Genomic DNA, 15,762 nt, shown 5'->3' on the forward strand with positions numbered 1-15,762 from the left:
ACACACACAGGCATAACGCCCACACATGCACACAATCATATTCACATACACTAACACACACAATCACATGCACAGCAACACGCACACAGGCATAACACATGCACACATACACTCACACACATACACTCACACACACAACCACAAGCATGAAAACACACGGGCATAACACACGCATGTGCACACACTCACATTCACACACATGCAACCACAGGCATAAACACACTGGCATAACACATGTGCGCACACACACATACACTCACACACAAACAGCCACATGCGTGACCACACACAGGCATACGCAGCACACCAAAAGCCAGTGTCTTAAATATACACCCATATCACTGCTTGTTTGCAGTAAGAAAAAAAAAAAAAGAATGGTGATAAGAGAGCCTCTTCTCAGAGGAAAGCAGAGGGGCCTTTGGTTTCTGATGTCAGGACCCTGGTTCTAGCCCCCTTCTGCCACCTGTACAGCCAGCCAGAAGTCTCTTTCCCCAGGGACACAGCAGGGCTCAGAATGCAGTTTATAGGCTCCCCCAGTGAGTTGGCACCTGGGGTCCTTATTTTCTTTCTCATCATTAACTTTTTTCCGTTCTAACTCCAGAAGGAGAAAAGAAGAGGAAAAAATAGAATCCTGCTGTGCAGAGAAGTGTTGGATTACAAAGGCTAATGGCACAGCCGGCTAATTGTCAACCTGCTCTGTGGAGTTAGGGGTGTTAACAGCTGCTCAGGCTGGCCTGCAGGGTTGACTCTGGCCAGAGGACTGAGTCAGCGGGAGGGGGAGCCACATGAGGCCACATCTGGGCAAACTGAAGGAGCTCTGTGTATCGCTGTAAGGGCGATCTGGGCGTTCTTGAGCTGCAAACACCCACGGCTGAGAGCCACAAACAGCAGGCCAAGTATGCCTCTTGCTCAGTGAGGCTGGGTGGCCCTGAAACCTCAAACATTCCTCAAACATTTGAAGGCGGCAATGGCGACTGGGTGCGCCTCTGTTCCTGGAGAGACATGAGCAAACAAACCAAAATAATGTCCCTGGAAGCTGGCCTTGGTGAGCCAGGCAGTTTATTAGGGTGACTAGGGTGACGTTGGGAAGGAACTGCTTGTAGGGGTGCAGACTTTAAAAGGCAGCAACAATTCCAAAAGCCCACCCCAGTGTAGGCAGGTAGCGGGTCTCAAAAGGTAGAGCCCTAGAGGTGGCTGGGAGGCTGCAGGCATCTGGGCACATTGGAGAATCTCCTCCCAGCAACCTGGGCTGGTCCTCCTCCAACAGTTAGTTCTCTCTGTGTGTCCTTCTGAAGGGGTCCTCGTCTCAGCTCCCCCAGGGGAAGTTTGCTCAGAACCTACGTCTCATAAGTTCTCAGCTGTCGTAGTACTACTCCAACCCCACTATGCCAGTGTAAAGTCATATAACTCAGTTAAAATATTTATAAGCTGTACAACTAGACTGGGCAGATTCACCACCCTACACTCTCTATTCCCCAGCTAGGAGATCCCTTGTTACTTGCAGCTCCTCTGGGCCACGGGGTTCTGCTCTATCTTCCTCTGTCTCCTTAATCTCCCCTCCTCCTTCCTCTCTTCTCCCCCTCTAAAACCTCCAGCCCCACCTTTCCCTTCCACTGCCATTCACAGGCTTTAGCCTTCATCTGACCTGTTAAAATGGGGAAGAGGGTCTCTTAGTACTGAATACTTAAGTGATCCATTCCTCTCGAGGAAGCAGAATCAGCATCAAATACAAACAGCACCAAGGCAATCTTCAGCTCTCTCTAGGACTCGCTATTTCAACCCAAGAGGAAACTGGAGTCAGGGACCTGACCTTCCTCATCAGAGTATTAGTGAAGACCAAATAGGAGCCCATAAATCCTAAATTCATTGCGGAAACAACGAATTCGTTTTTTTTCTTTCTTTTGTTTCGCTCTCGCTCTCGCTCTCGCTCTCGCTCTCGCTCTCGCTCTCGCTCTCGCTCTCGCTCTCGCTCTCGCTCTCGCTCTCGCTCTCGCTCTCGCTCTCGCTCTCGCTCTCGCTCTCGCTCTCGCTCTCGCTCTCGCTCTCGCTCTCGCTCTCGCTCTCGCTCTCGCTCTCGCTCTCGCTCTCGCTCTCGCTCTCGCTCTCGCTCTCGCTCTCGCTCTCGCTCTCGCTCTCGCTCTCGCTCTCGCTCTCGCTCTCGCTCTCGCTCTCGCTCTCGCTCTCGCTCTCGCTCTCGCTCTCGCTCTCGCTCTCGCTCTCGCTCTCGCTCTCGCTCTCGCTCTCGCTCTCGCTCTCGCTCTCGCTCTCGCTCTCGCTCTCGCTCTCGCTCTCGCTCTCGCTCTCGCTCTCGCTCTCGCTCTCGCTCTCGCTCTCGCTCTCGCTCTCGCTCTCGCTCTCGCTCTCGCTCTCGCTCTCGCTCTCGCTCTCGCTCTCGCTCTCGCTCTCGCTCTCGCTCTCGCTCTCGCTCTCTCAATTTCTGTAGCTCAATCTTGTGGCTCTCCAGTGTGCATTTTGTAGACTGCAATGTCAACTGATGAAACTCAGCAGAGCTGCCCAGTTTCCCCTAAAGAGTGTCCCCAATTCCCATGTTTTCTCTCCAAGGTCCTCTAAGCCCCACTGCCTGTGGCGCATGTGGAACTGGCGGGCTGTGCCTTGGAGATGCGCCCCGCTCTGCTTCACCGAGCCCGTGGGAAGAAGGCTGGAAGAGTCTCTGCTATCACTGTGTTTAAGACAGAAGGGGGCAGGCCTGACTGTTGCCAAAGAAGCTTCCAAAAGGCAGTAGTGGGAACCCACTTCAGTGAGAAACGTGTGGGCCAGGGATGGCAGTCTGTCCTCAGAAGACAGAGTGGTGCTTGGACCTCTAGCTTGATTGAGTATGTAGCAGGGCTGTGAGGGAGCAAGACAAGTAGGGCCAGGGGTTCAGGGCAGGAGGCATGGAGACTTGCACGTCCTCTCGTTCAGGACATGCTTATGCTCACCAGGAACCATAGCTCAAGAGATGCTCTTGTTGATAGAAAAAGTCCCTCCGTGTGGGCAGGTGTCCCTTGTGGCTCAGTGTTCTGGGAACTCTATATACCAGTTCCTTCAACACACACAGCTCTAAGGACTAGAGGCAGGCTCCAGGCATAGATTAAAAAACTGGGTTCTGAAGAGAAAGGGGAAAGGAAGGGGAGAGAAAAAAGGGAGGAAGACACAAAAGAGAAAAGAATGAAGGGAAGAGGGGGGAGGGGGAGTAAGGGGGACGGGAGAGGGAAAGGGAGGAGGAGGAGAGAGAGAGAGAGAGAGAGAGAGAGAGAGAGAGAGAGAGAGAGAGAGAGAGAGAGAGAGTGTGTTGAGCAATGCTCTAAGCTAGCGCCCAGCTTTGGAGACTGGCTCTGCCCCTGGAGAATAAGTCTTTTGATCCAAGGGCAGTCACTCATTAAACAGGGCCCCCTCTCTGGAAACTGTGTCTCCATAAGGCCAAGTAGTTCAAGCTCTCCTAGAGAGAAGGAGGCATTGACCCTGACCTTGTCGGTACAAGGAAAAGTCTCCCCGGGAGAGTTTCCAAGACTAGAGTTCGGTTTGCTATAGCGATGTCTGCCCCCAGGAGGCACATTGAGCTTTGCTTCTTCCAGAAGGTTCTGGGTCCCCAGCCTCTCTGAACAAAGGAGGATGGGGAAGAGAACAGAGAGCACAGAAGGCTCTTCCTGGTGGGTCCGCACCCCGGTCCATGTGGGGCAGGCAGGCCCATGGAAACAGGACCCTACCTCGGAAAGAGTTACCCTCCAGCTGTTGAGGGACACGGACATGGTGTTCATTAGCTTGGATTGCCTTCCAGGTTAACAAGACCTGTCTCAAGGGTGCCGAGGGGCAGAAAGGGGACATCTGAATGCACATTGGAGGGAAAGTGATAGATGGGGCTCATCCAAGGGTCCCAGCTGTCTCCATCTACCGTGCTTGGACCATCACTCCCAGGACTGGAGAAGTCTGTGAATTTACTTCTTTAAAACGCCAGTCTATTCCCTCAGAAATGGATTCAATTTTATTATCTGGCTAAGATGCCTTTTATGCCTGGAGGGATCCATCTCACCCATGAGCAGCAGCGTGATTTTATTGCAATTATTGCTAGTGGAATTACAGTGGTTAGCCCTGATTTATCGGCGCCCTGTCTGTGTGCTTCGTTTATGCTTTAGTTTGGGGGTTTTGTACTGAGGACTGAACCCAAGGCCTCGAGCATGTTAGGCAAGAACTCTGTATAACCCCAGCCCTCCTTTCTATTAATTTTTTATTGAGTCTTTGTGAGTTTCCCATCATGCACCATTCCTCATCCCTTCCTACGCACCCTCTGCCCTTGCAACCTCCCCACTAAAAAGAAAACCTAAAACTAAAATCTAATATACTTACATTTATATATTTTTATTATTTTATATAATATATTTAATATTAGATATTATATAAATATAATATATAACATTTATAGTAAAACATAAAATTTATTAAATTTTTATTTACTATCTAATATATATATTAGTATATGTCCACAGAGGTTGTGGTATGTCACACAGTATATATACCCTTTTGCCTAAACAGCTTCTACTTGAAAATGCGCAGTGAATCGTGGGTCTGGTTCAAGGCCTCTGACTTCTGCTACAATGTCAATATTGGATCCTCACCATGACTCCTTTAGGATATCTGGTTGTTGCCCTCTGTCATGGTGATCCTGCAGGTTTGGATCTGCAGGACTGGTCCCTTCACATGTCCTATTAACTCATAGATGGGGTGGCTATTGGGGTGGGCCAGCTTAAAGCCCTGGATCTGTGAGGGACAGAAGCTGAGTTGCTCGGTTCTCCTGTGTCCATGCCACCAGGGCCAGCTCCCTTGCTCTCCCAACCTTCAGGCCTGCTCACCCAAGCCCCTAACCCTCCTTTTAAAGTTATATTTTGTGATAGGGTCTTACCAAGGTGTTCAAGCTGTCTCTGAATCACTCTGGAACATCCAAGCTTTGAACTTGAGAGCCTTCTGCCTCAGCTTCCTGTATGGCTGTGGCTATAGGCCCAGCCACCACACCCAGCTATACTGTCTCTTTAAATCCTCAACCTCCCTCCCCACTCCCTATCCCCCAGAATTAAATGGTGATTGTTCCCGCTTTGCACCTGAGGAAATTGGGAACAGAGGCAAAGACCCGTTTGAAGATAGGATCGTAACACATTTGCATGAAGACAGACGTGTGTTTGCTCAGCTAGACAATATGGTGGACTCTGGCTTCAACCAAGAAGCTGTGGATCTTTGACCTTCTGAAGCCTCCAATCAGGAGCTGGGGGCTCAGGAAAGGACCTGAGATGAGTTAACTCCAGTGAAATCGAGATGGAAATGTCTTTTTTTTTTTTTTATCAAAAAGTATCATCCATCTCATTATTGATCCTACTCTCCATTAATCTTAAAAATTCAAACAGAGATAATTGGTGTTTAATTACAACCTTAAGTATATTTCAATAGAGAACATCTTTACATGATAAAAATGAAAATGCGATGAGACCTACCTGTGTCGTGGAATTGTTTTGATGTGCCTCCATGGGCCCTGCCAAGTAACCCACCCTCATCCTACCTTAGGCACTACTGCCACCTGGTGCCTGAGCGCAGAATTGCAGGCTTGGTACTTGCTGCACTGGCCCTGGAGGGTGCTGACTTAGACACCTGCCCTTGTATGAAGTAGTTCCACGCTTCCACACTGCACAGTTCCACACGCCATATTTTGACCTCCACGCTTTAACCTTTACCTTCCCTCAACTCTCCTCTGCTCAGAGTGTCCTCACAGCTCGCCGTTTCTGGAACTTTCTAGGCATTCCCTCTCCCACCTGCTGCCTCTGACTTTACTATTCCTTATGCTCAGAAGGACCTCCCTCGATCCTTACCATCTTCGGACATCAGAACCAGGGTCAACAGTGCAACAAAGCAGAGTTGCACGGTGGTGTCTGGAGATGTGGACAGTATCGGACGAGATGGTTTTGGATCTCATTTTCCTCCGTTAAATTCATGGTTGGATTTCATTGTCGTCAAAGAACAGCGACCACAGCCAGCTTGCTTAACACTGTACTGCTGTATCTATCCATTAAGTAAACAAACAAACAAATCAGGATAATTAAAAATGCCCATTCCCAGCACCATTTAGAAGTATGAAAAGGTATGGGAGACTCCCTCAGCAAAGCCACGAGGCTTGTGGTAACTAGCAGCAAAGAGGTAAACCTTGCTCAGTGCCTGGCCAGCGTGTGACTGGTGGATACACGGCTTCCACTGACAACTTGTCCTGGCTTGCAGAGGAAGAAGCCAAATCTCCTTCCTCCACTTAAAGAACACACGTTCCCTCATCACCCGCCTGCCTTGCTCCTTTACCCAGGTCTCTCCAGTGCTGCTAAACTTCCCCAGTTGTAAGTTGAAGCCATTTGCATGAACAGGGCTAAGTGATGATGCTATCTTGGGCAAGGTTGCTCTTGGCTAATCTCGGTGGATCAGGCAGCTTTGTGACAGCCCCTGACACGAGTGGGTTGGTCACCAAGGGGTATCGGGGTGTCTCTGACGGGCTTTCTTCATACCTTTCAGCCTTAAATGTCACTCTGTTTCCCCTGAACAGGTCGTTGATAGTGACAGACCCGAAGGGTCCAAGTTCCGGCTCACGGGGAAGGGAGTGGATCAAGACCCTAAAGGGACTTTCAGAATCAATGAGAACACGGGAAGCGTCTCCGTGACACGGACCCTGGACAGAGAAACGATCGCTACTTATCAAGTGAGTCCTGGGTGCCTGCTCACCCTGTGCATGCAGATATGGATTTCAGAGCAATTTCCTCCCACTGAGCCAATTATCCCTGTGCCTCATCAAACCTGAGAAAGCGTGGCTCGAGGTGTTTCTGGAAGAACAAAAGCAGAGAGTAACAGTGAGGGCCCCTAGCTCATCTGCAGAGCCACTGGGCCTGTGTCACTCTTTGGGTTATAGAGACCAATGGGAGAGATGCCAGAGGCACCTCAGAGGAGGTCAAGACCCTGAGGCCAAGCCTGGCTTTCAGAGGCCTGCGCTCTGACTAACCGTGATAAGTACAAACCCTCAGACAAGATAATCCTGCTTTTAGACGTTTATCCTGATGAAATCTGGAGGAGTTAGAGCAGTTTTGTACCACATAGGCCATGATCCTTAGGGCGAGCAGCAGGAGGGGGCTTGCATCAGGCACTCCCTGCAGCATTTGAGATGTCATGGAGGGGCCTGGAGTGGGAGCTCAGTGGTCGACAGCACCCGATGCTCTTCCAAGGACTGACTTTGGTTGGCAGCACCCAGGTTGAGCAGCTCACCACCACCTGTAACTCCAGCTCCAGGGAAGCCAATGCCTTCCTCTGACCCCCACAGGCATGTTCACACACACACACACACACACACATACACACACACACACACACTCATACTACACACACTCACACTCACACACACACACTACATACACTATACACTATACACTACACACTACACACTACACACACACTACACACACACACTACATACACTATACACTACACACTGAACACACACTACACACACACAATCACACACACACATACACACACTCACACTCACGCACACACACTACATACACTATACACTACACACTACACACTACACACTACACACACACTACACACACACACTCACACACACACTACACACACACATACACACACTCACACTCACGCACACGCACACGCACACACACACTACATACACTATACACTACACACTACACACACATACACACACTCACACACATACACTCACACACACTACACACACTACTCACACTACACATTACACACATACTACACACACACACTCACACACACACTACACACACACACACACACACACTCGCACAGGAACACACACACAGAAAAATAGAAAACAAATCCATAAAATATCTGTGAAGAAGTGTTGTGTGGAAACAGAGCGGCTCCATGGGGATATTCAAGACAAGACTGGAGACAAACACATATGGCGTCCTCGTGACGAAGCACTTGCCTGCATTCTGAACAGGTGTGCCTTTAGAGCCACAGTAAAAGCAAAATCAAGGAAATGTATAAAATTAAATACCCAGATGTGAAGGAAAAAGTAAATACAGGGAAAGTCATCGATGCCTTAGACTGGGCATCTCCTTGGGGACTGTGGTGTTCACGTCATTGCTGTGGTTGCTCTGTGAACGTGCTATGTGCTGGGACTTGTCTTGAGCATGTAATTGGTTTCCTGTCATTCGATTCTCAGAACAGTTTGTAAGTAGATTATATTACCACCTTATTTTCTAATGAAGAAGTAGCATTAGACTTGTGAATACGGATATCTTGTTTGTTGCCAGCTGGGGTTTCAGTCATGGTGGGCTTCTTCGTCATACACAAATGGATCCATCGATTAAAATCATGTGAAAAGTTTTTTTTCTATGCGAATTCCAGTAAAGAAATATCAGGCCATGGTCATGGGAGGCATCTGCTCTGGCCACATGTTGTGTTGTGAGGTCCCCATCTGCTAGCAGGTTTCATGTCCCCATGCATCATGGTCTTGGTCCCAGAAAGATGGATGCCTCCAAGTTCCTTTGCTGATGGCTTTCTGAACCTTTTGGGAACTGGAGAAAGCACTGGTCAGTGTGTACTAAAGATGAGCTGTTTACACCAAGGGGAAGTCTGACTGTTGTAAAAAGTTGATGCTAGACCCACAGGGGTCACTGGCTGTGACAATAACCAGGCGTGACTTGTCCTGTGTCTGGGAGAGGTCCCACCTTCTCTCCCCCACACCTGTCATGGGATATATGTGACAGGTTGCAAAACCAAGGAACTGAGGCAGGGTCTGGTCACAGTGGCTTAGAGTTCAGGGATCCAAAAAACAAACCCTGTCACACGGATCTCAGCAGCCATGCTTCTTCCTGAGCCGTGAGAGCTAGGACAACCCGCTCCAATCTTGCCATTATTTCTTCCACAAGGCACAGAGAATAGTCAGCGCCTCTCCGTACAAGGCGAAATGGGTTTCTTTCAGCAAACACTTGGCACAATGCCCAGCAGGTAGCGGACACTCCTAAATCAGGGCCACCCTCGAGTGGCATCATTCTCCCGAACGTTTAAGTTCTACAGTTTTCTAACCCATTCGACCTGTGGACATACATCTGACATACACAACAAGGTCTAATGTAAACTAGAGCCATGGTTACGCTGTCCCTTCATGAAGTATCAAAGGGATTTGGGGGTGAAACCAGAGATATTAAATTAAAAAATAAAAGATCTACCAGGGAATGTCTGTCTGTACCTGGTTATGAGACATGGGAAACAAGAGAGGGTGAGGTGTCTTTCTTTGACGTGCTGCCTACAGACATTAATGAATAGGAAGCATTGTGCCCAAGGTCATGTGGATGTTTGTGGGGATCCAGGATTAGCTTATAGACTATCATCCTGCTGGGAGCCTGTAATATCCAGGTAAAGACTCCGGGAGCCACATACTTGGCCTACCTCAGTGTGAGCTTCCCCTTTAGGTGACAGTGGTCTTTATCTCCAGGTGCAGTGAGAAATGTCCATGGAGGGAAGGGACATTGGGGGACGGTCACATCAGCCTTCAGGGCTCATGTCATCAGGCAGAATTAAACCAGCCACGACCCATGCTTTAATTATTTCAGAAACTCCAACTGAAGGCTTCTCCCAGAACATCCGGATTGTATCATAGCCACATGGTGTGTGGTAGGGTCTCCACCCATCTATAGGTCCCATGCCACTGAGCATCATGGTTTTGGTCCCGGGAGGACGAGGATGGATGAAGGGCAAAGCTGTCACCTTTGACTCTTGGGGGACTTGGTTCCACATAGTCTTGGCAGCCTGGGTTCTCATGTTCTGTCTCCCCAAGCCTCAGCTCTTTCCCCCAGTCTCCCTTCTGTTTGCTTCCATCCCTGAGGAGGAGCCAGGAGACTGTTGTAAGGCTCTCCTCAGACACAAGGATGGTGTTTGTCCATTTCAAACCCTCTTGGGAAGTAACTTCCTGCCTTAAAGACTGAGGTCAGATCCATTGTGGTTGTGACGATGGTCGGTCGGCATGGCTGAGAAGTGGGTGACTTCTTCAAAGCACGCAGCCTAGCTCTCCACATCCCCCAGGTTTTAGCCTCCCTTCTCCCAAGCTTCAAACGCAGAGAGCGTGTGGGCGTGTGTATTGACATCATAATTGTTCCAACAGAACTGTTGCTTGCTTTGGCGTTGAATTACACTATTCATGTGCAAGCACAAGCCTGGGAGCCAACCGTTCCCCCCAATCCAACCAGGAGGCACTCTGTTGGAAGGCAAGGGGACTGGCAAATAAGACATTACTTCCGATACCGTCGTCCCTGACCCTAAACGAATACCGGTATTAAACAGCTACCATTTTTAAACACAGCACCGCAGATAGCTGGGAACCTCTCCCTGTGCGTATTCTTGTCTATCTCACACAAGAGACGGAAGAAACGAGAGTTGCCAAGAACAAGGAGCAGAGCAGGCCCTCTGTACTCCTAGCCACGTGAGAGGCTGAGGCAGAAGGATCACAGGCTGAGGGCCAGTTAGAGTTACAGAGTGAATGCAAAGCCAGTCTGGACAATCCAATGAGATCCTGTCTCAAATAACAACTTAGAAAGAAGGCTGGGGCTACAGTTCAATGGAAGGGGCATCTGCCTAGCGTATGCAGACCCTGTTCAGCTGGAAGAAGGGAGGCAGAAGGTTGGAGGGAGGAAGGAAGGGAGGAAGGAAGGGAGAGAGAGAGAGAGAGAGAGAGAGAGAGAGAGAGAGAGAGAGAGAGAGAGAGTGTGTGTGTGTAAGGAGTGAGGAAAGACTAAAATAGAAAAGGAAGGGAGAGAGGAGAGAGGGCAGGAGAGAGAGGGGAGGGAAGAACAACGAAGGAAACAGATGTTACCAACTTCTTCAAGGACTCAAAGTCGGCGCGTATTAAATTCAGGATCCATGCCAGTTTCTCCAAAGTCTTGCTTCTAAGTCCCCTCTTTCCACTTTTATCCCCAACTAGACTTCAACATGGGATCCAGATTCCTTAGCCCCTTTCCTAGGACCTATCTGAATTGGGTTGTGAGAGGGTCTGACCGACTATGGGATCCATAACTCTTAAGTTCCATCCTGTTCTGTGACTGCCTGCCACCCTACCACCGTCCCCTGCCCCAGTGCCCGGAAGGGCTTCCCGTGGTCCTGACCTGAAGTGGCACCTGGCAAGATAATTTAGCTCTTGCAGTCTTGGGAGCTGACACATTAATGCAAAGCCTCCTGAAATATCACTCATTATTATGCGTTTTGCCAGTGTTTGAGTGATTTGTGAACTCCTCGTTGGAATAAAGTACTGTAAATGATTCATGAATGACCAAGTTTATGAAATTCTATAAAAATATTAGCGGGTGGTAATGATTCTCTCTCACCGTGAATGGGATCTGCCGGCTGCTAATTTGTCAATATGGGAGGCCAGGAATGGAGTGGGAGACAGAGGCAGTTAGGCAAGGGAGGGGTCCTGGTGGAAGGCTTGAAAGGGTCTCCATGGGGGGTGTGAGACAAGACATAAAGCGTGGCAGATCAATGTAAAAGGCACATGTCACCCTGACCAGGTCTGCATAGTAGATGTTGATAACTGGGTGAAAGGAGAGGGGAGTGTTTGGAAAGAAAATGGGAACGGACTTTTCTGTGTACCTACTGTGTTTCTGACCGCCTACTAGGATCTTGTATGGGTTGCTTTCTCTGTCGCTGCAACAAAACACCTGACAAGAAGCAACTTAAGGGTAGAAAGGGTTTGTTCTGGCTTAAGGTTGGAGGGAATCATTTTACATTCAAGCCATTATAGTCCCCAGTATGTACAGACCTATAAAGAATGTTTAATATATTTACTGATAATAAATATGTTGGCTGAAGACCAAAGGGCCTTCAGACATAATCAAGACGTAATGCTAGACTGATGTTGGTACCAACATTTCGTGAACATTTACAATCTGCCAGGGCCCACCATAAATATTTATGATTATCTCATTTAATGTCACACACATGAGCTTGGTGCTTCTGTGCGTGGCTTCGCTTGTTGTGGCAAAGCATACCTGACAACGACAACTTAGAGGCGGGGTTATTTTGACTTGTGTGAAGGGGCAGAGAGAGGCGGATGGGGTGCTCATCCCACTTGATGCAGTTCTGGATCCTAGACCATGGGATGGTGGCTCCCACATCAAGATGGGTCTTTCCTTCCGTGTTAAAGTCTTTGGAAACACCCCTGCACGTGAACCTAGAGATGAAGCTCCTAGGTGATTCCAAAGCTAGTCAAGTCTGACAATATGTTGCCCTCCGTATGTAGAGCAGGCAACAGGGTCTCCTGGGTTCTTGATCTCGGTCTTAGTCACGTCCCTGTTGCTGTTACACACCTGATACAATGCCCAAGGCAGCTTATCAAAGGCAGCTTTTAGTTGGGCCTGTGGCTTCAGAGGGTTGGAGTTCCAAGAGCGAACAGCAAAGGCGTGGTGGCGGGAACAGCTGAGAGCTCACATCCTGACCCACAAGCAGGAGCTAAGAGTGTACACTGGGAATGGCAGAAGTCTTTTGAAGCTTCAAAGCCTACTCCCAGTCATACACCTCACCTCATCCAATTAAAGCCATACCTCCTAATCCTTTCAACAGTTACACCAACCAGAGACCAAGCACTCAAACAGATGAGCCTTGGGGGCCTCTCTCGTTCAAACCACCACAGCCTCAGGACATAGGAGGACCTCAGCATCAAACACGTCTTCACATTTCCTCCTAAGCAACATACTCTCCTTAGAACCAAGTTCGTGGTCAGATGGTTAAGACCATGGCCATAAAATTGGGAGACTCCAAGCACTCAACTCTCCTTGCTTGTATGTTTTCCAGTCGTGGCCTCTGCCTTACTTCTAACCAATGCATAACTCCAAGACAATTCAACACAAGGTGACTGAATACAAAAAAGTCTGTTTCCCTCTGGAAATAAACCTATCTTAAAGTTTAAGCGCATAAGACATTTGGGAGTCACAGATACATCCAGCTAGAGAGTTACTTAAGGTATTATCTTATTTATGATGCTCTCATGCCATGCCTGGGTGATGTACCTAATACTTTTATAGGATTGAACTATCCTTGACGGTATTTGAACTTGGAAAGCTTCCCAGCCTTCCACTGTGGGGACAACGATATAAGTCTTCTTCACCCTCTAGTCTGGTCACCTCTTTGACTACTTTGGGGTCAGCAACAAAGTCTTCTTTGAGTTCTTTACCGGAAGAATGGATGTATCAAAGGATACAAGCACCCAACAGAATTGCCACCAGACCCAAGTAACCAGGCTGGTACATCCAGAGCAGGTATCATGGCAGGAAATAGCCAGTCATTTCAATGCAAAGCTTCTCAGCCTGAGCCCTAGTGACATTTGGGGCTGGGCCTGAGCACTACATGGTATTCAGTGGTCACACCTAAGTCTTAACAGTCAACTCTAACTCTACAATGATCCAGTTGTCTTGGACTTCAGGGAGAATGCCCCCACAGGAGAGCCATGGTAGCCAGGGCTGACACCTAGACATGCAGCTTTGAATCAACACAGCTGACTGGGCAGGTGACCGGTCCATACATGCCACAGGAGTATGTGTCTCCAATCCTGCCATTTGGGGTTTTGTTGGTCTGTTTGCTTGAAATGAGTCCCCTCTGTATAGTCCAGGCTAAGTTCAAATTCATGAGCACACCTCCTTAGTGTTGGGATGATAAGTGTGTCCGCAGTCACCATGAAAACCTCTATATCCACCCTCTTACCTTCTCATGTCACGGTGGCCAGCCCACATGGCCAAGGCACAACCTGGGTGGAAAGGCACAAACAGCTCATGTTGAGTAAGACCCAAGCTTTAGGCAGACCCACCAAGCTTCAAGTTTCAACTTTGCTTTTGGATGAACCATGGGATCTCCATTCTTGTGGGTGCAGGGAGGTCAGGTGTTCTCCATTTCATATACACGCCTCTCTCGTCTCACCTCAGGCGTTATTTGAACCCCAGCCTCTGCTGCCTCTTTCCTGGGAGGAGAATGATCACAGCAGCATCTCCCCATGGTGTGAAAGCTATAAGTGGGGTGTACCGGCAGGCAGTGTCTGCCATTGGGAGCACCTGTCACATACCAACTTAAGAGCTTAGGCCCCCTGCAGGTGAAATAGAGGTAAGGGTAGATACTAGGGCCCAGGGAGCAGTTAAGCAGGTGGATGTTGGAGATGCTCTCTTGGCAGGCACATCTGTTAGGGAAGCCACCAAGAATGTGTCCCTTAATCTACATTATCACCTAGAAACTAGTTAGAAGATTCTGCTCATGTCTACTGGAGCAGGTCCCAAAAGCTGAGTTTTAACTCGCCTTCCAGAGATTCTGGAACATTCTCCAGAACATGGGTCTAAGGCAGCTCCAGACTGGGCTGCTGGCTCAGTTGGGTAAATGCTTACCACAGAAGCATCAGGATGTTTGATTCTAAGTACCCACAGAAAAGGCCAGGCATGGCGGTACATGATTGTCACCTCAGCACCAGAGAGACAGAAACAGGTAGATTCTTGGGGCTCCCTGAGTAGTCATCCTAGCATAATTGAATGCTTCCAGTTCCCAGCCAGAGATTCTGTCTCAAAACACAAAGCGTGTGCATCCTGAGCTACAACTGAGGTCAACTCCTAGGTCCATTGGTATACCTGCACACATATGTTAACATGCACACACACACACACACACACACACACCACAGGCACATATACACACTACCTATCTCTCTCTTACACACACACACACACACACACACACACACACACACACACACAGAGAGACACTCAGTTACTAAGCATTTGAATCACTATAGCTCTTTTGCTTCATTACTTCACCCCCAGTGAATGGCCTCTGAGCTGTTTCAGTGCAGCTCTTCCTGGTCTCCACTCTGTGTTAGCTATGCTTATTGTAGCAGATACTATCCTTTGCAACTAGGAAGCCCTCACCCAACCTGTAGATGCAACTCTTTGATGCTTTAAAGGCTCCAGAGAGCAAGGCAGCCGTGTCCTGGGCTTCTTTGCTCCATCCCTGTCTAGACATCAGATAACTGTTAAACGCCACAGGCCTAAGTATTTTCTTGTTTCATGGAAAGCAGACTACAGGCCCAGAGATGAAGGTATTTTGCTAAGACTGAAGCCATACTGGAAATAACTTTGGGTAGGAGGAAGCCGGCCTGAATTCAACAAGGCCAGCATTTCCACCTTAAAGGTCTGTGACCTTCAAGGTGGCATTTGTAGTTCTCAGACTCTGCTGGTATTAATCACCCTGGGGAGCTTTTGAACTCCCCACTACCCTCCAAGCTCAAGCCACACTGGAAAGCAATTAAGTCAGAAGGTCTTGGAGTGTGACCAAGCTCCCGCTCATAAAACTCTCAGGGGTGTGCTACTGTAAAGCCATGTTTAAGGGGCACTGAGTTAATATTACACACCTACATCTCAGTTTACTCACAATTAGGAACAAGAACCACGGCACCTGTTACAGAGGTGAGACAGACAAGACTGCCAAATGAGGTAGCCCAGGAGTTTCTAACAGATTAAGAGAAAAATCATCATATTTTCCCTCTCTCCACTGCTGACTCTCAGCGGAGAGCCGAGGAAAACTGCTTTCTAAGTCTCCTTAGACACAAACACTTAAAAAAAAAAAAAAAAAAGACGGCGGAGAGACAGTGCGATAAACAAATGAGCAGTTATCTCCTGGCTGCTTAAGAAGAAGTAATTCATGATTTGCCCAAGGCTTCTCCCC

At 48.6% G+C, this 15,762-nt stretch overlaps 1 protein-coding gene across 1 annotated transcript in view; it reads left to right on the top strand.

The window, feature by feature from the left end:
* Positions 1–15,762, top strand: part of Cdh13 (cadherin 13) — a 1,037,872-nt gene that overhangs the window by 551,689 nt on the left and 470,421 nt on the right. The window contains exon 5 of the mRNA NM_138889.2: positions 6,569–6,721. Coding sequence (NP_620244.1) covers positions 6,569–6,721 — 153 coding nt within the window. The remainder of the gene's footprint in view (positions 1–6,568; positions 6,722–15,762) is intronic.

This window comes from Rattus norvegicus, chromosome 19 (assembly GCF_036323735.1).
Source record: "Rattus norvegicus strain BN/NHsdMcwi chromosome 19, GRCr8, whole genome shotgun sequence".
Classification (NCBI taxonomy): domain Eukaryota; kingdom Metazoa; phylum Chordata; class Mammalia; order Rodentia; family Muridae; genus Rattus; species Rattus norvegicus.